Here is an 18,584-nt window from a genome sequence, read left to right on the forward strand (position 1 = left end):
CCCCGGCCTAGCCCCAGCCCAAAAGTGAGATGCTCCAGTTGAGATGTGCTCCTCTAGCATCCACACTGAAACACACTAAAAGCAGCTCTTTAGAACATTGCCCAGAACCAGATGGACAGAGCACCTGCATCACTTATCCCGAATTTTCTGCAATTAAATTGACTGGCAAAGCTTCAAATGCCCAAACATTTTGCAATGCTGTTCCCATGTTTTTTTCTCCATAAACATGTCAGTTTACTTTCTAAACTCTATCTCTTCTACTTTAAGTCTATTCACTTAGAAGTGTTCACTTAGAATTTGGAAAGCACAAAGACTCATGTTTCCACTTACACAATGCAAAGAAAAAAGCCTAGGTAACCTGAATAACTTACTAGCTTGTTAACCAAACCCTTTTTTCATACATAATGCTCTCCCAATTTTCCACCAGTTGTAGACCAGAGGTCTGAAGGGAAGATAAAAATAACTAGTAAGCTTGTTCTTTAGAAAAGCCCTAATACCCATGCTGTGTAGAAATGCATTCTACATTTGTTCCAGATTTTGTTTAACATTTCACTGTAAGCAACCATCCCATTACACCATTCAGTAATTTTTAAAATAAAGAATAGAGTAATAAAAATCTCCCCCAGATTAGCACAAACAGTTCTATGATTTCTGGAAGGCTAATCTTGCTGTTTGACTGAGACTAGCTTCTCAAAAATCAGGAGGCTTGAACTGAAGCTTACTCCACAGACTGTGGCTCTTGGATGAGCCCTCCTCTATGAAATTTCCAGTGTTTGTTAAAATCACACTGACACCTGTCCTGCAGCTGAGGCATTAATCAAAGCTCTGTCCTCTATATAGCTGCCTGTGCCCTCAACTTATAAAAGCTTATTATTCAAAACTTTTCTCATTTTAGAGATCAGTCAGTAGATTCACCACTTACAGGGAGGAAACAAATATTAACATATTTTGTTTCTGTAACAAGGCAGATGAATCACCTTTAGTTAAATGAAGGTAGGAACTAAAGCAGGGTGTTCCTTATATTTCCTTATGATTTCTATATTCCTTGGAGCATCCAAATGCTCTTTTACTGTGATGATGGTGCAGAAGAGGGCATACCTAATATGATACTTCATAAATCTTTAGGCATTCTATGAGATAAAATAGAGGTTTTTTTTCAAAACTTACATTGAATTCCCATTGCCAGCACCCACAGTCAACAATTTATTTTCAGCATAGGAAACTCTGCTAATTCATAAAGGAATTCTTCATTGGTGCAAGGCAACTTGTTTAACTTTTGCTGTTTTTTTAAAAGCCATAGTATTCACTGTGAAGGATTTTACATGCTAAATGTGTTTAAACAGATATAGCAGTTACTACATTAAGGATTAGGAGGAATCAACAGCATACTTCACTGCTTCATATTAAGCACATGCAAGACATAGTAAAAATATCAAACATGAGTTTCCACTCTTACTGTGAAGTTCAACCAATTTACCTGAACTTGTAAAAATTAGCTAATGGTAGTACACAAGGCAGGTTTGTTAACTCTCAGTCATCTTATAAATACACAGCACATACCAAGTATTTCCTTGGTCATTGATGCTTCTTTGTGTGACCTCACTATCTCCTTTCCATCTGCTCTGTTCTTCTTATAGATTTTAATTACCAGCTAGATTATGGGAAAACTTAAGTCCTCATTGCACGGTACCAATTATGTGTATTCATTTTCATGTTAATATTCCTTCTTTTGTTTTTAGTATCAATTACAATGAACTACTCAAAAGAGTACTGAAATTCAGGAATCCTGAGGAGGACATGATCCATAGGTCAAGTCTCACATTATTTTTCTATCAAAGATAGAATGCATTAGTACATTAGTATTTCTACAGAAATGGAACCAAAGTTCATCAAATTCTTATCATAAAACCTTCAAAGATTTAACAGATAAAGCCAAATGGAACTTGGGTCTTCCAAGTAGTTTACTTGACTTTAGATGATTTGAAAACAGAGACGTTTGGAAACTGGAACCAATTTCTTCCATCTCTGATCACCTCCATTTCCACAAATGGCTGATAATGTAACACAGCCCTGGAGTGCCAGCCCCAGCTTCTGCATGTTAGTTACACAGTATGTGGGAGCCACCTATGAGTTATGTGTTTTGAGATCTCTTTGGCCTGTTTCTGGTAGTCTTTCACAAAAGTTTACGCATTTCTTTCATCAAGCAAAGAAGAAGAAAGATTTTATTAGCTAATCTCTACATGGAGGCAAATATTTTACACTGACCCTCCACAGCATGTGCTATTACCACTGTTCATAAACTTCACTGCCTGCCAACTTTAACAAAGAAGCACCAGCCTTATGAAGCAGAGCACCAAATTAAATTAACTGGTATCAGGAACCCAGACAAGAAAGCATTTGTGTCTGCAATGCAAAAGAGCTGCTGGTGCTTTTGGTTACATTATCATATTCAAAGGACAGCTATGTCATTACATAGTTTTAGAAGACTGTCCATCTCACTGCAAAGCAGCGAATATTGCATACCTACAGCTTTATTGGATTCTTTCTTGGAGAACTGGAGAAAAATTAGATTTGGAAACTGCAAGGAATACTGAACATTCTTTTTCCCAACCATGCATGTATAAGTTGGATACAGTAATTATTAAAATTAAATAACTGCTGTAAAAAATACTGTTATGTGTTACTGAAAAATTGATGCTTCTTCTGAATCAACTCTATGCTTCCAGTCACTGAAATGAGCTGCCGGATGGCCACCTCATAAAACCCAACCAAGCTTTAGGATTGTTTTTGTTTAGAATGGCAGAATTCCAAGGTCAATAATAATTGATAAAATTAGATTATCACTATTCAAATAATTATTTTTTTTTAGTAAGACTAGTAAGGGAAAAAGAATTGCATGCAAATTATGGACAGAAAATTACATTGTAATATTACATTATGCATGTTACTATTTTTGTTTCAAATAGTTAAAGAGATGATCCAATATAAAAAGCAGACCTTTACTTGGGTAACCCTTGTTGACGAAGTGTTAAAGGCATTTGCCATTCCTACAGGATAAAAACTAACGCCTTGAAGTGTTACCTACTCAGGCCTTTTAGCAAATTTGTTAACACTTTTAGGTATATTACTTCACCTTTCTCTTAGTGTGAACCGATAGAAATTATTTAGCCAATTTTATTATTAAATGTGAACTAAAGTGTCATTTTAGAGCACTGCTCTTTATTTGTACTATTTTAGAATTATTCAAATAGTTAAGAGGAAGCAGACTTGATTAACTACACAAGGAACTGAGAAATATTCCACAAATGGATACACTTTCCATTGTTTAAATGGATCTTAAACACTGCTCTGGTTTCATGCTAATAGCACAAAATATGATTTTGAAATACATCATACCTGTTTCAAAGAAAACCCAGTTTTGCAGTAATAAAAATCCAAAAGCAGTGAACTTAAGTGCTGTAAAGCACATCTCAGCTTTAACGCACCAAACAATATATTACAGCGTAAAATAAAAGAATCATTACTATTTCTATTTATTTTTGTAGCTGGAACAATTTAAGCACAAACATAGGACACACAAGCAAACAATGATCGCTATCATGTTTTATTTCTTTCCCAGTAAGCTAAGAAAGAACCTTTTAATAGTTTAATTTTGTGAGTATTAAACAACTAGTGTGAAAAACAAGCTGCATGTAAACTATTTCTACTGCCTCTGCTTCAATGACTAGCTGAGGCAACCTGTTATAGGAGGTGTTAATTGGCAATAGGAGTACAAGTCAGAAGCGTGTTCCCCATCGTCCTAACCCAGCAAGGCTAGGTCATTAAAGTGGAAATGAATTCTTTCATGCCGACTTAACCCTTTCACTGCATATTTTCAGCTGTTATATCCAAAGACAATTGAGAAAGATTAGCTAAAAAAAAAAAAATAAAAAGAGAAAACCCCCCTTGGATTACTTTTGAATTTATTAATCCCACCATTTTTCTTCACTACCCTTTTCCACCTCCTCCAGAACAAGTGTTCCAGGTAAAGATGACATTTTATAATATAGGTAAGGGGGAGAAAGGCAACTGAGGTATAAATGCAATGACAATCATTATAAAATAATAATTTATCATATTAAAAGATGCATGGAAGGATGAGGCACCTAAAGTGAGCTTAAATCTTCTATTTTGTGGAGGTAAATTCAACTTTGTGCGTATAACTTGGTACAAGGGAAATAAACCTACAAAATACTAGCTGCAGAGAGGACAAACACGAGCAAGTGTGCAAAGGAGGTAGAGGTGTTAATGGTAGTAAGGCCTTAAAAGTTCTGAGTACCACTGCTCTTCTCTACTTTTTGCCAGTAAGTGGTACAACCTGCTGATATATGGCTATAAAGAATAAGAAATTTCTTAGATCAGCACAGTGTTTTTTACACATTGCTAAACCTAAAAATCTAAGCAGAGTTGGGATTGTGGAATCATTTTCTTCCTGTACTGAGACAATACACTTCTGGAAATTACCAACTCATGTTCCATCAGTAGAAGTGTGCAAAGGGAGCAAGGCATATTCTGGGATCTCACTGGTTCCAACAACTTTGTCATGACAAGCACTAGAAACCATGTATTGCATTTTCTGCAGTACAGGAAGGTAACATGATCAGTTATGACAGACAAAATTATTGCAGTCATACAAAAATATTTAAAAAATCAGTGAGCTCAATAAAAAAGGGAAAAATATATTACTTGCATTGTGAATCACACACTAAAATTAGTAGCAACTTGAAATTTTATTGCTATTTTCAAGCTATTACACACACAATTTTGTGGTTAGTTCCACATCAACAGAATTAGATTTTGAAGCTACCATTATGTCTAAACAGTTTGTGTGTTTAGGTCCATTTTTATACCAATTATAAACAAGCAAGCATAACAGACCACAAAATACCGTAAGCCTCAACAAACAGCCTAGATTTCTCGAAGGATCACATTGTCTTGTTACACCATATGTCAGATGAAATAAAAATTGCAGTAATATGTTTAGTCTCAGAGACTCCAAAATGGAGTAGGGATACTAAGGAAGTATTGTGGCATCAACTGCTACCTTAAATTGAAAAATCTCTGAAAAAAAACTCACCTTAACAGGCTAGATAAAAACTCTCTCAGTATGTTTTACAAAATTCTGTCTCCTAAAAAAAGCTTACCCAGGTTCACATTTACAACAGAACTCCACGAACAGCAATATAGATGGACTTGAAATATATAACATTTCCCATCTCCCTTCCTCTTCAAAACCAAAATTACAAAACACAGAACTTTGTATAGCTTTGAGCAGTTGGTTAAACGGGTTGGGATCATAAATTTGCCAACACCTCTTTGGTGCAGAGCCAGAATTTCACTGCTTAGCTTTCTGCTTATTTAGGATTTTAGTTTCTGTGGGGTGGTGTTCTGTGGTTTTCTTTTTTAGGGTGTGTGAGGTGGGGTTTGGTTTGGTTTTTTGCTATGGTTTTGGTGGGGGGGGTGTTTCTGGCTTTTTTGGTTGATTGGTTATCTTTTTGCCTTTTTTGGGGGTTTTTTTGTTGGTTTGTTTGTTATTTGATTGTTTTTAACTAAGCAGAACTTCAAACAAAAATAGTCTCTAGTTTAATGAGACACTTACAGAACATTATTATTAGAAATCAACGTTTACTACTCAATAATAACATGTATTCATGATATAAAATTACTTATATATGTATAACCTTGATGCAATTTGCAATAGTCAGACTTCCCACAATGTTCCCAACACAACTGTTATATGAAATGGCTGCTTAAGTGTAATCTTCCCTGGGTCAGTGTTTCATTTAATCTTTACCCCATTTAATCTACACATTCATTGAGACACAAAACTCAAAGGGGTAGGTGTGCTTTATTACTGCAGTTAAAATTCCTTATCAAGCATAACGACAATTTGGACTAAATGTTCTTTAAATGTCCCTTCCAACACAAACCACTCTATGATTCTATGACAATGTCATAGAAAAAAGCCCTAAGATTAGGGACATAAAACAAGTTCTCAGTAACACTGTACATCTTTTTGAAAAGAGCTATTGTTTTTCACAGCCTCAATCTACTGGAAATAAAAAGAAAATACAGAGGTCAATTTCATTCCAGAAAAAAGCCAGGATTAACCTGTTATCTACTCCCATCAGCATTACAGAAGGTATTGGGATTTAGAATTGAGAGCCTCAAGGCAGATGACGAGTCAGCACCTGTAATTTTGTCTGACTCCTGTAGTCTTGCTTCAATGTAGATTTTTAATTACCTTATTCTAAACACAGTTCTGCCAAGAAAGCAGGATAGCCCTCAGCAGGTTCTGCCTAAGCTCACCCTAAAGTACACTTTGCAGGCAAAGCAGTTAAAAATATCTCCTCAGTATAAGGAAGAATGCACTGGGTTCTAGATCTCTGTAGGTTCAGTGTTGAGAAGAGCTGGTCCTCTGGATACAAGCAGGTGAACTGAGAGACTCAGTGGCAAGATGCAGCAAGGTCAATTGTTTGCAACACTTGAAAAAAACGATCAGCCAACAGCCACCAGCCCCCCAAACCACACCTCTATAACACAAAAACACTTCCAGCTTCATAGGAAAACTTAGAGGACTCTTCTACACAGCAGGAAGAAAAGAGAAACCCTCACTCAAAGGTGCTGCATAGTAGCATTGCAACTTAATATTCAATTGCATGGGATTTCAGAAAGAAGATACAATTTCCAAGAGAAATAAATAAAATTGATTGCTATAGGGTGGCTGTTTCCTGCTTGCAGAAAGGAACATTACAAGTGAATAGGTGAAATGACAAATGCACAAATATATTTCTTCTTCTTTATCCTTTCTTCCCTATGTTCTTTCCCATTATGGCTACACTCATTTCCTTATCCAAGCTCCTTTGTCTCTTTTGGAGAAAGTCAAAAGTCAGCTGGACTACACCGGCAATTAAATTGAGGAGAGAGAATCTAATTGCCTAATTATTAGAAATATGGAAGTTTAAGATCTGAGGCCAAGAAGAGGCAGCTAAAAATGTTCTCCAGAGGAAAATAGCAGATCAGAGGAAACTGTAATGCTCAGACACAACCCACTGGCTTTTTTAGTTTTAGTTTTATATTTGTTTGTGATTAATATGTAAGACATGTCTGTAGTGCAGCCATCCTACTTCAAGACAGCCTTTATAACACAAATTACACAGAGGGTTTAAGTAAAATTATGGCTTCTCCTAAACCAATTCTAGCAGATTTCTCTTTTCTCTTCCAATTAGCTCCTTAGGAGACAAATCACATTACAATGACTCAACTGTACTTCAAATGTATGAGAATTATACTCTGCTTTGCCATCCCCAGCAACTTTCAAACAAGCCTAACATGACCCATGGAGTTACCATCTCCAGCAAAACCAGACCCTGGCCTGTGACCCTGGCCACACCTGGATCCTAAATTTGATATGAAGCTTTCACTGAACAGCCCTGTAGTAAAACACTAATCAATGCAGTAAAACATTCATCCCAGACAGTGAAAGTAAGTGAAACAGCACAGTTTATTATCTCTAAGGTGGTTTTCTTCTCCTGAAAACAAAATCATATATTTTGTATAGAAAAACTGATGCTGAGACTTTCTACGGAAGATAATGCGGGCAATTAAGCCTTCTGAACTTCCTATGGGATTTCATGTTCATATTTTTAATGGATGAAATGAAAAATGTTTGTCATTGAGAATTTTTTCTTATTCCTTAAATGGGTTGACAGCTTCCAGGGAAAAAAAGTAGAACTGGAATAACCCATCCAAATTGTACACCACCTCATCTACTGGGAATTACATTTGAGTTCTAGAAATAGTAACATTCTTCGTACTTGAGAACTTTGCCGGGAAACGTCTCAGAAGCAATGGTACAGAAACGATGCACAGTTTTATGAGCTATAATTCAGACTTATTCCCCTGGCAAAATATTCTCCAAAGGTGTATCTGAAGCTTCAAATACTTATGAGAAGCAGACAACAGTGTACCACCACAATTCAAACCACATAAAGCATACATACCCAGGAGACACAGAAAGGAGAAAGTCATAAGCTAAACAGATACTGAGATACCAGAACACTCTACAGCTTTACAATGAAAAAGGTACTTAATTAAAGACAACACATTTACACCCTTCAAATTAAAACACAAGCTGTTTCAAGAATCAATGAACCAAAATAATTTTCAGAAAGATGGTAAGGTGCTGCAGTTTTTCCTGTTTGGGTTGTTGGCATGGTTTTGGGTTTTTTTGGAGAGGAGGGATGGGAGTGTCTGGGTTTGTTTTGGGTTTGAGGATTTTATTGTTGGTGGATGTTTTTGTTTACATATGGAAGATGTAAGATGCAAGAAGAAGTCATGTACTCAAATAACACATCAGCTTAATGAAGTAACTCCAGGAAATTTGCATCTAATTGTTAATTGGGGATGATCTACACAGAGCTTGACCCTCCTCTGTCTGCCAGACCATCAACTCCTCTTTGGAAGCCCCACAAAAGAATGCACTGCGCTCTCCTCCAACAACCACCCTGACTAGATGAGCACACAAAGCAGAACTTTAGATCAGCAGCAGGTCTCCCAAGTTCCAATGGTGCCACAGATTTACTAAACAGGAAAGGCATGTTCTAAAAAACCCAAGATCCTATGAGGGGGGAAAAGGTTCCACAGCACCAAGCAGTGCAGTATTTGAAACCTCCTAATCAAAGTGACAGTTTTCAAGTGCCATTTACAATGCCCTAATCTGGAAACATCCCAGCTAACCCATCTGATCAACTATTTCACAGATGGAAGCACTTGATGGCTAATTGGCAAGTCCATGATTCAAATAAAATAGCTATCTGCACTTCTTTTTCTACATTCCAAGTCAAGGTGTAAACACTCCTTACAAGACACAGGTCAGTTCTCTGTCTCCCCCTCCCTTCCCATTGGAATTTTTCCTCTTCCCCTCTGTCATCAAATATGTTAATTCAAAATTACAGAATCAGTTTTATTTTTCATTTATTGTACTAGAACAGTTGTCTGCACTAACAGAGCAGTGTAAATGAATATTTTCAAAAATCTAACAAGCAATGAAAAATTACTTTAAAAGCCTCCTTTAAAAGTGTCATTATTTCACTGCTTTCTATCACATCTGGATTCAGAAAAACAGACAGCATGTGCTAGTGTGGACAAGAACTTGCTCAACTTGAATTACTAGTCTGTAAGTGATGGAGAGAAAAGCTTGGCTACAAATGCACTTAATTTGCTCACACCCTTTGCAGTGGGATTGCCTAATAGAGGCATATGTGGAATTGATTTCACCAGCAAACAATAGTTCAGCATACAAAATGAAGGAGTGTTGCTCCAAATTCCTGCCTGCTACATAAGCAGAATGCTTTTACGTACCACACAAACCTGTTCATTTGTCTGCAGCAAATGTACAATGCAAATCAAAGTACTAAACCACCAGTGAAATTCTGTGGTAGGCAGTATTCCAGAGGGACAAACTGAAAAGAATGATTCAGGAAAAAGAAGATAAGTAGAAAAACCCAACATGACAAGGGGCAGAAGGAGAGAGAAAGGAGACTATGTAAGTGAAGAAGAACAAGGGCATTGCCAAAATCTTAATTCCCATGAACTACAGGAGCAACACTGAAGTCATAAGATTTTCTTTGAGACATCCCTTTCAATTTTTTACATCTTTTCTAAAAGGCCTCATTCATTCATTTATTCCCTCATCTTATGCATTTATCACAAGAACCTAAACTCAAGACAAGACAAACTTATGGACCAGGTACAACACCAGTCATGTAAGACACAATTTCTGCATGAAGCAGTTTCCAAAGGACATCATACTTCTGGCATCAAGTTCAAAACTAAACACAAGTACCTTGCCATAAAAAGAACACACAGTTAATGACCAAGCATTCTGTCAGAAAAAAATGGCTTATGTGATGCCAAAAGTTCTAAGAGTCTCTTCCCTTCTTGTCTCTTGTCCATCTCCTGTTCTACTAAGACAGTCCATTGTCCACCTATGGCTAAAAGACAAGAAATGCCTCAAGATTTCCAAGCCACATGTCACTGGAAGGAAAGTTTATTGTTGAAGTATCAGCTTAAGATTACTTCCTTAAAGATTTGTTTATTAGCCATTTGAAGACAGGCTTAAGGTAGATGGGATTCAGCACTGACCACCTCTGGACACCTGAAGGCCAATCAACCCCTCAATAGCATCCTGAAGGAGCAAGAAGTAAGGAAAGAGAACTGTAAATTCAGTGATAGCAGTTCTCAAGTGTAATACACTACACCAAAAGACTTAAAAAGCATATTGCAAACACGTGAATTTAAAATGCATTTGGGACAACATATCTGAGTTTGGAAATTAAGAAGACCAAGAAAACCTAAATGAGACAATAACCAGAAGAGGTAATTTTGCCAAGGGGAAAGAGCCAAGTAACTGCTGCTGAAGAAGCTCAAGCAGGTCACTGAGAAAGAATGCCTTGCAGAGATCAAACAGAAACTGCGCTCACCAAGCATCTGCCAGTACTTCAACATCAGTTACAAAGGAAATCAAACAGACCCTTGGCAGACTTTATGTGATGCATTCCTCTTGCTAAGCAGACCCTAAGCTACAAGAAAAAGCAATCTCCAAACTATGTGATAAAATTACTTTGAAAATGCCTCTTTTTCTACCAGACTATATATACAGATGATTCTTAGGCTGGCAAGAATGGCTCAGTCAGATGTTTTTACTATGTTCAACCTTTACAACAACTGTGACACAGCAATGAGAACAAAAATTCTGTTGCTTAAAACACTCTAGTGCAAACAAATGGTAATAATTTTGCTTTCTAGCATTACAAAATATATCCAAAAAAATACCTTCTTCCTCTCTTCTATCTCAAGACATCTGATTTACTCTGGATTGTCTCTCAATCTCAATTACCATCAATAGATACTCAGAATATAAAGTGACTTTTCAAGGTCCTTTGAAACATATTATTTTAAGGACATAAAAATAGTCTATTTGAAAAGCCTTCCTGCTGATTCAATACACCAAAAGACTACAAATGTAGTCAAGACATCCAGTGCAAGCAGCAACTTGAGTAAAGAGCAATTCAGTTTTATGCTTTTTTTTCAAACTAACATATACTCATCAACTAATTTGAGAGACAATTCCATATTTAAACAAACACAGAGCAGCTTTGCAGGCCAAAGCTATCAGAGGAGTTCAGCAAGCTTCCTCTGAATGTTATGTTCTATTGTCTGCCACAATTTTCTAGCAAGCTTCAACTTAAAGACGAAAAATTCAGAAAACAGCAGAGAGTTAACAGTAAATTTGAAAAACAGCTTTGATAAGCGTCAAGTTCAGAGAGGACTAAGAAGTGAAAGCTTGAGAGATTAGACTGCACAGATGTTAAAAAAATGAAGAGTCATGAAGCAGGCTGGCAGCTCAGAGGAACAAGAGAAATAACTGTTTAAGAAAGTGAAACTAAAAATAACTGAGGGCGGCTTGAAGATTCACTAAGAGAACGTGAATAGAATTTTAGCTATAAAAAGGGGGAAAAAATTATGCACCAAAAGTTACAGCTTATTTGGCAAAACATTTAGAGTCTGTAGATCAGCCTAGAATATTTCACCAAATGCTTCAGTATTAAACTCCTCCTGTAGTTTTACTGGACACAAACACACTATACACAACCAAAAGAAGCTTTGGGTTTAGCAATTTCAACCATCCCACAAGAAACCCTGGACACACACCCTGAAGCCCAAGACATACAGAACTGATTCCTCCAGTACAAGAGTCTGGATTCTCGACTTAGAAAGAGACCAGGAAGCTACTGCAGCCAACCAAAGGAAAGGACCACAAAGGAATTTACACTGGAGCCCATTCCTTAAGGATATAATTCTTCCTACAGACCTCAAACAAAGATGTTCCTAATTATTTTTTCCCCTGTATCCACAGCGATCAGCACAATGTAACAAGATCAACTTGATTTTATTTTTGAAGACTGCTGGCCATGTCAGTTGATCAAGGAAAAAAGAACTAGGACTTGCTGTAGAGGTAGGAGAAGCCATACAATGTGAATAGGTGTCTCAGTGGAACAGGACAGCTGCCAGGGAGGCCTTCTTGCTGTGAGTGGTAACAGAAGTGAGAACAATCGACAAGAGGAGACACAATAAAACACACATACAGGAAGCTACAACTACTCACAAGTGATAAACTCAATTCAAATTACCTCTTGAAATTTACATATACTTCAGTATCTTATAATGCCCCATTCCCATTGTGATCCAAGAACTGAAATATGTAATTTATGAAAGAGCAGTGGATGTGCTTGGCCATTTACAATAAATACCCTTCATGTACTGAAAATCCATATTATTGGAAACCGTTTTTTAAAAAAATGTATTATGTGTTTCCAATGCTTTTCAATATAAATTTTAAAATGCTCAGACAAAAAAAGAAAGGTTTATAAACATTCTGTAAACTTAGACACATAGTCATTCACAAAAAAAAGGCCAGGTTGTAACAAAGATACACATACACATACAAAATCTCTCGAGTCAAAGATTATTACTATGAACAATGTTTGTTTGATGCTGCTTTAAAATATGATAGCATAATAGAAGAAATACTCCAGAAATTATTAATTTTAAAGAAAAGATTGACAAGCTATATACTAACCTGTCCCAGCCCAGGCATACCTCCTCCCAGTCGCAGAAGTCTATCCATATTTCTAGAAAAACAGAAACAAAGGAAAAATGTTCCCAAGCTCGAAATGTTTACTAAATTGTTATCTATATAATTCACCTTCAGTCACTCAGTATGTCAAAAATATTGGTGGTAATTACAACACAACATCAGACTTCCTGTTAATTAACACCACATATTAATTCAAGAAGCTGTCTTCCATGCTAATTAACAGACTTTGCTTTATTGCTTTGGTTTTGGGTTATCCCCATTTCTGAAGATGAACACTCTTGTCAAACTTCTCAAAACTTTCCCATCAGTCAATTAATTGGGGGATTTTTGTTACTTATGATCAGTACCTACAGCCAGAAAGTTCCTAAAACTTATTAAATACACAATTGAATTTACTTTCGTTTGCTCAGAAATCATCAATAAAAATCTTAAAGTAAGGATTTTAGCATCCTCATTAGTAAGTTCCACGCTAATTAACTTACAGCTTGTCAGTTATCATCAAAACTACATGTGAAAGACACTAAGCAGATTATGGATCTCTGAATTAGCATCAAAAGCTTTTTTTTAATGAACTCATTATACTAAAAGAAATACTGTAAAGTAAACATTTAATGTGTATATAGTTAGAAGACTAGTGACAGTACAGTCATTTCATACATTCCCAGTCTTGCATGTGCCAGTGCTTTATGCAAGATTATTCCAATCAATGAAACAGCTTCCTCAAAAAAAAAAAAAAAAGCATCAGTTTTTGTGTCTTGTAACTTTCAAGGGGATGATCCCCATGAATAAAGGCTGATAAGATGCCCAACCAAAAAAATTTCACTGCTGTTTCTTTGTTGTCTACAGTTTCTTCACTTTCTGCTGTTGAAAAGACATCTACAATTTCATGGTGGATACCTAGGTACAGGTTCTGCCCCAGCTTTAACAGAACTTTGGCTTCCTCAACTTCTTAGCTCTATGCAACAAAACTTATCCATAAAATCTAAAAAAGGCCTACTGAATATTAATTTTTAAACAGCTGTTTTCATCAAATCAAGCAATTTCCAAGGGACATTTGTAGCCAAAATCAGAAAATTTTACTGGCTTATTTTATTTGTGAAATAGAAGATACAAAGCACAGCATCAAAAATTTTGGTCTTAACTGGACAAGTTTTAATACAACACAACAAAGCCTGTTCAGGCTTTGAAAGCAATTGAGAACACCAAATATGATTTTCAAAATACATACATCCTTCAAGCAGATGTCACATTATATATGTGTCACATTATATACATAATTATATACACATCATTATATACATTATTTCAGATTACATTAACAATACTTATTAAATAGCCTTCTTTTGAAATAATTATGCAAAAGAACTTGAAAAATATATTTGCTTTGTACATGAAAAAATCTTCATGCTGAAGGTGAATGTCACCATCATTTTCATAATTTCTTCTGATATTTGCTAGAATTCTTACTGGCTAAAGACTAACGAGTTTTATTTCAGTATAAGGTTAAAAAATAGTTTAAGCTTCTGAACACACAAAGAAGTAGCATTTTACTTCCTACTTCAATACTTAACAATAGCCAAGATACATTGACCAGAAATACCTGCCCGACTTGTTAAATTCACTTTCCCAGTTCAGTGAACTATCTGGCTATTCATTTAATATGATTCACTCTCTTGATTTTGTAGAACCTGCAAATCCAACAAGGGCAGCCTCAGCTAGCAGTAAGTACTTTCTTAAAGCTCCACTGGCACCATAGAAATTAAAAAGGAGTTTATTAAAGGGTCAGTGGTTATGCTTAACTTCTTCAGTAAGTCATTGACACCAAGCTTCTTTTTTAGAGGCAAAAGCTGCACACAGTGTATATGCTCTTCTATCCTGAACTACAATAAATTCCAAATCAAGTTGGAGGATTTCCTTGGAAAGGTTAAGTTGCCGTTTAAAGATATTATGTAAGCATATGTTAAATGGCTTCAATAAAACAGTCACAATGTTACCACAAATTAACGCCAACTACAGTTCATGTTACCCCTCTGTGGTAGATACTCCTCCATTGAAACCCACAATGATTCATCTTCTGTGTCACTAAAGAGGGCTGAAGAGTAACTGAGAAGTATATTTAAGCTCCTAAAACTATTATTTTAATCCATCATGGCTGTTCATTTATTTTAAGAAACTTCTGATCTCTACACTGGTGACCCTAAAACTGGTAGTTCTGACAACTACAGCAACTTCCATCAACTGATGAGGTACATTACCTTTGTACATTTAAGAAATAATAAACAAATAACAAATCCTATAAAAGAAGGGAAAAGCAATAGCTCATACTAATTAATATTTCATTTACAGTTTATTCCAGTTTCTAACCCAGCAGTATAGTACATCATTTATAAAAGCCATATATTTTGCCATATCAGAGTTGGATTAAAGTGTTAAACAAACCGACTACTTATCAGCATAACTTTACAACAAAATCTCACTGTATTACAGACACCTAACATTTCCCACAGAACAGTCACTGAACTGAGATATTCAGATTTTCAAGACAGCAGCACAGACAGAAAATCTCCAAAACACAGTTCTAGATGCACTGCAAATTATTTCACTAGCTCCATGACATGATTCTGGTTACAGTTTTGGCAGCTAATGCTTTACTTGCCTATTTGTAACTAAATATGCTTTAGCAGCCTACAGTCTATATGGACCTAAACATGTTTACTGAGATGTATAAACATCTGAAAAATGTAAGTTAATGAAATACATTCACCAAAACAGATTTTAATTTTTATTAATCCATCTAAATATTATTTCAGCCATTTCTCCGACAATGCTTTTGTAAGCCTTACAACAGCTTAAGGGAAATTTCTAGACAGTAATGAAGCTAACTTAAGCCTTTACAAATAAAACAACTATACATTTCTAACCTGGTGCTCAGCAAGAGGCGCCCACAGAACAAACTTGGCTGCAGCTCCCACTTTTTGACTGTAAAGATGACACCAGTAGGTCTCTTTCCTGTAGAAGGAAATAGAAAGGAGAAAGGCAGAAACCTATTAAAATTTAGAAATCATGGCACATGTCAAATAGAAATGTTACATTGATAAGCTGAAAAAGGACAAGGCACCATTGAAGAATAATCCAAAGAATGTTTACTGGGCTTTTTTTTTCCCCTTTACCATACAATTCCTACAAGTGGTACATGCCATGTCTCACTCAAGTAGCCATAATGCTGCAAGAAGCTTCCAATTTTCTCAACATTTTTGATATTAAATTCTCAAAATATTTTAATAATTCATTTAAGCAATTTAAAGTTAATTGATCATTTTAAATGCTGTTAGAAACTGAAACCATGGTGGTTTTTTACTATTTTAGAAGCTCTTGCTGTAGCTAAGATGCCCTAAGCACCAAGGGTAAGAGCAGTCTGCGGGTACAGAAAGCTTTCCTGTTTATTTCTGCAAGAATGGTTGGTGTGACTGGAAAAGTGACAAAGATCTTTATGTTTGCCTGAATTCAGGTAGAGAAAGGCTGCTTCACATTCAATTTAGGAGTTAAAATTCATGTTATCCTCCTCGCTGAGAACACTGCCCATTAATTGCCTCCACTCAATCATTCACAGAGCAGTGTTTTGAAACAGATCTGTGAAATGATCTGTGGCTGTGATTTGATAGACTTTTTTTCAATGTCAGTGTTAACATAAGGAGCAATGAGGAAGCTGCTGCTGCTCACCAACTTGATGCTGCTTTCTCAGTACTGCCAGGACAGCCATTTGTGCAGCCCTGCAGCAAACTGAGAGGCTATCAAAAACACTGGGTTTAACCCTGCTCACTTCTCTGAGAGGCTTCACGCTGCATCCCAGAAATAGTTGTCTTGGCATAACAGAAAAAGAGGTCTTGGAAAAGCTGATTGCTTTTAACACTAATACAGGCTCCAGAAGACATTTCTGTCAAATCATTCTTCAAGCTAAAGCTGCTCAAAGAATGTCTCTGCGTTTTGGGGGTTTGTTTCAGGTTTTTGTTTGGGTGGGGGGTTTTTGCTTTGTTTTTTAGTAACTGAGGCAATTTAACAGAGACCCTTTTGAAGCTTATCTCAAAGTAGCACAAGAGCAAAGGGGCATGTATTCACCTTCTCATAAAGTTGGAAGAGAAAGAGCAAGTCAGAGTTTCTCAGCGCTGACAGGCTGGGGTGGAAATCACTGACAAGTTGAATGGAAAGTTACTAATCCTCCTGCCAGCTTTGCAGAAGGAAATGACCCAGGAGAGACCACAAGAGCCAGTAGCACAGGCTACAACAGAACTGCAGCTTCTTCTTCAACTGGGCCTGAGTTATTCACCTTTAGCCACCTGACCACCAGTGGTCTTGCATTCCCTTCCCCACTTACTACAAAGAAATGAAAGAAACAAATCTCTGCGAGCTTGGTCTGTTCTGCAGTGAGGCACAAAAGGTAACCTACAGCTGAGAATCTTACCTGTGCTACAAAGTGCAAAAAACTGGGCTGATTAGCAACTTCTCTGTTGGTTTTTACCCTATATTCTTGCACACACACACATACTTACATTATATATACATATAAATAAAAGCCAGAAAAGTAAACAAACAGTTCCCAGTAAATCTCACCTCTTTTCCTTCCGAAGTTGGCAAAAGATATTTTGATTGTTTCCTTCTGTCTGCAAGGAAGAGTTAACAGTCTCTGTTTAAAGTGTAACTTTATGGAAGTAACTGTATCAAATAGTTCTGTATCAGAAAAAATACAGAAGGACAATTATCATAATAAACTTGCATTTTGGTGCATTGTGGGACTTGGATGACATGCACTCATCACTGAAATTAATACAGTAACTAATGGTTAAAAAAAGGAATTAAATAGCATCTCTGTATGTGTGTCCATGATTCAAAACACCATAACTAAAATAAGCTTGGTCATCAAATGTTATTTAAAAATCTGAACTTCCATTGCTGCAATTTTTATTTAATTGCCCTTACCTCAAAAGGGAAAAATAGTTAATATTAATAATGCAGGGAGAGTATACACAAAGCATCTCAAAACTGTTCTGAAAACAGAAATTTTAAAACCCACATCTAATATTTGCTCCTAATACAACTGTTAGGTAACTGTAATAACTGGAAAGAGTTGCCCATTTGGAGAGCTCTGGTTCACCACTCAGTTGTTCATTGGTATTTTCTAGTCACTTAAATTCTGACTTTAAATAATGAAAACATTTTTTCTTAGGCAGCATAGGGATGAAGTTATATAAAAGGATCATGCACAAATGTGTATGCACATATAGGTATAAACCAACAGCCACTGGGTTTATACTTGGCATGTTGCAGCATGTATTTTGAAATCAACTTGAAACAGTCTTGAATTACTCTATCTCCTTGCATGAGACACATGAGTTTCACACTACAGTGCACTATTTTTATCTAGCATTAACACTCCACAATGTGATCCCTCAATGAAAGAGGGTTCTCCTGGTTTGGCAACTTTTGAGTTAGTAGAGAAATAAATATCAAAATCAGCTTTGACATACATAGAAAACAATGGCTACTAAACTGCCCTATTAGTGGAGGGAGTATCAGGCTACACACAGGTGACAGCAATTTACTTTGCAATTTGTGCACTGAGAGACTTGATGCAAATCATTTCATCTTCCGTAACTCAGTTTCTCCACCTGAGACTACATAACAAGCTTTGTACAAGCACTTCCATATCTCCTGTTGAGGAGTTACACACAGCAGATGATAAACAATTTTATTAACAGTGCTCAGAAGTGGCTCAAGGTTTTTGGTGCAACTGCAACCATTTCAGCTTCACTTGGGACGATAAACAGCTGGAGAGGTATATCAGCTGAGAAAGTGCACATTGCAGAAAAACATTATTTCACCAAGAAAA

At 36.3% G+C, this 18,584-nt stretch overlaps 1 protein-coding gene across 1 annotated transcript in view; it reads right to left on the reverse strand.

The window, feature by feature from the left end:
- The window catches only part of PSMD14 (proteasome 26S subunit, non-ATPase 14), a 46,562-nt gene that overhangs the window by 25,896 nt on the left and 2,082 nt on the right, over positions 1-18,584 (reverse strand). The window contains exons 2-4 of the mRNA XM_054277857.1: positions 17,309-17,358; positions 15,622-15,709; positions 12,683-12,734 (exon numbers count right to left, since the gene is read on the reverse strand). Of these exons, the coding sequence (XP_054133832.1) occupies positions 12,683-12,730 (48 nt within the window). The 5' untranslated portion in view covers positions 12,731-12,734; positions 15,622-15,709; positions 17,309-17,358. The remainder of the gene's footprint in view (positions 1-12,682; positions 12,735-15,621; positions 15,710-17,308; positions 17,359-18,584) is intronic.

This window comes from Melozone crissalis, unplaced genomic scaffold (genome assembly GCF_028551555.1).
Source record: "Melozone crissalis strain CALT ecotype California unplaced genomic scaffold, PUWL_Pcris_2 ptg000023l_1, whole genome shotgun sequence".
Lineage (NCBI taxonomy): Eukaryota > Metazoa > Chordata > Aves > Passeriformes > Passerellidae > Melozone > Melozone crissalis.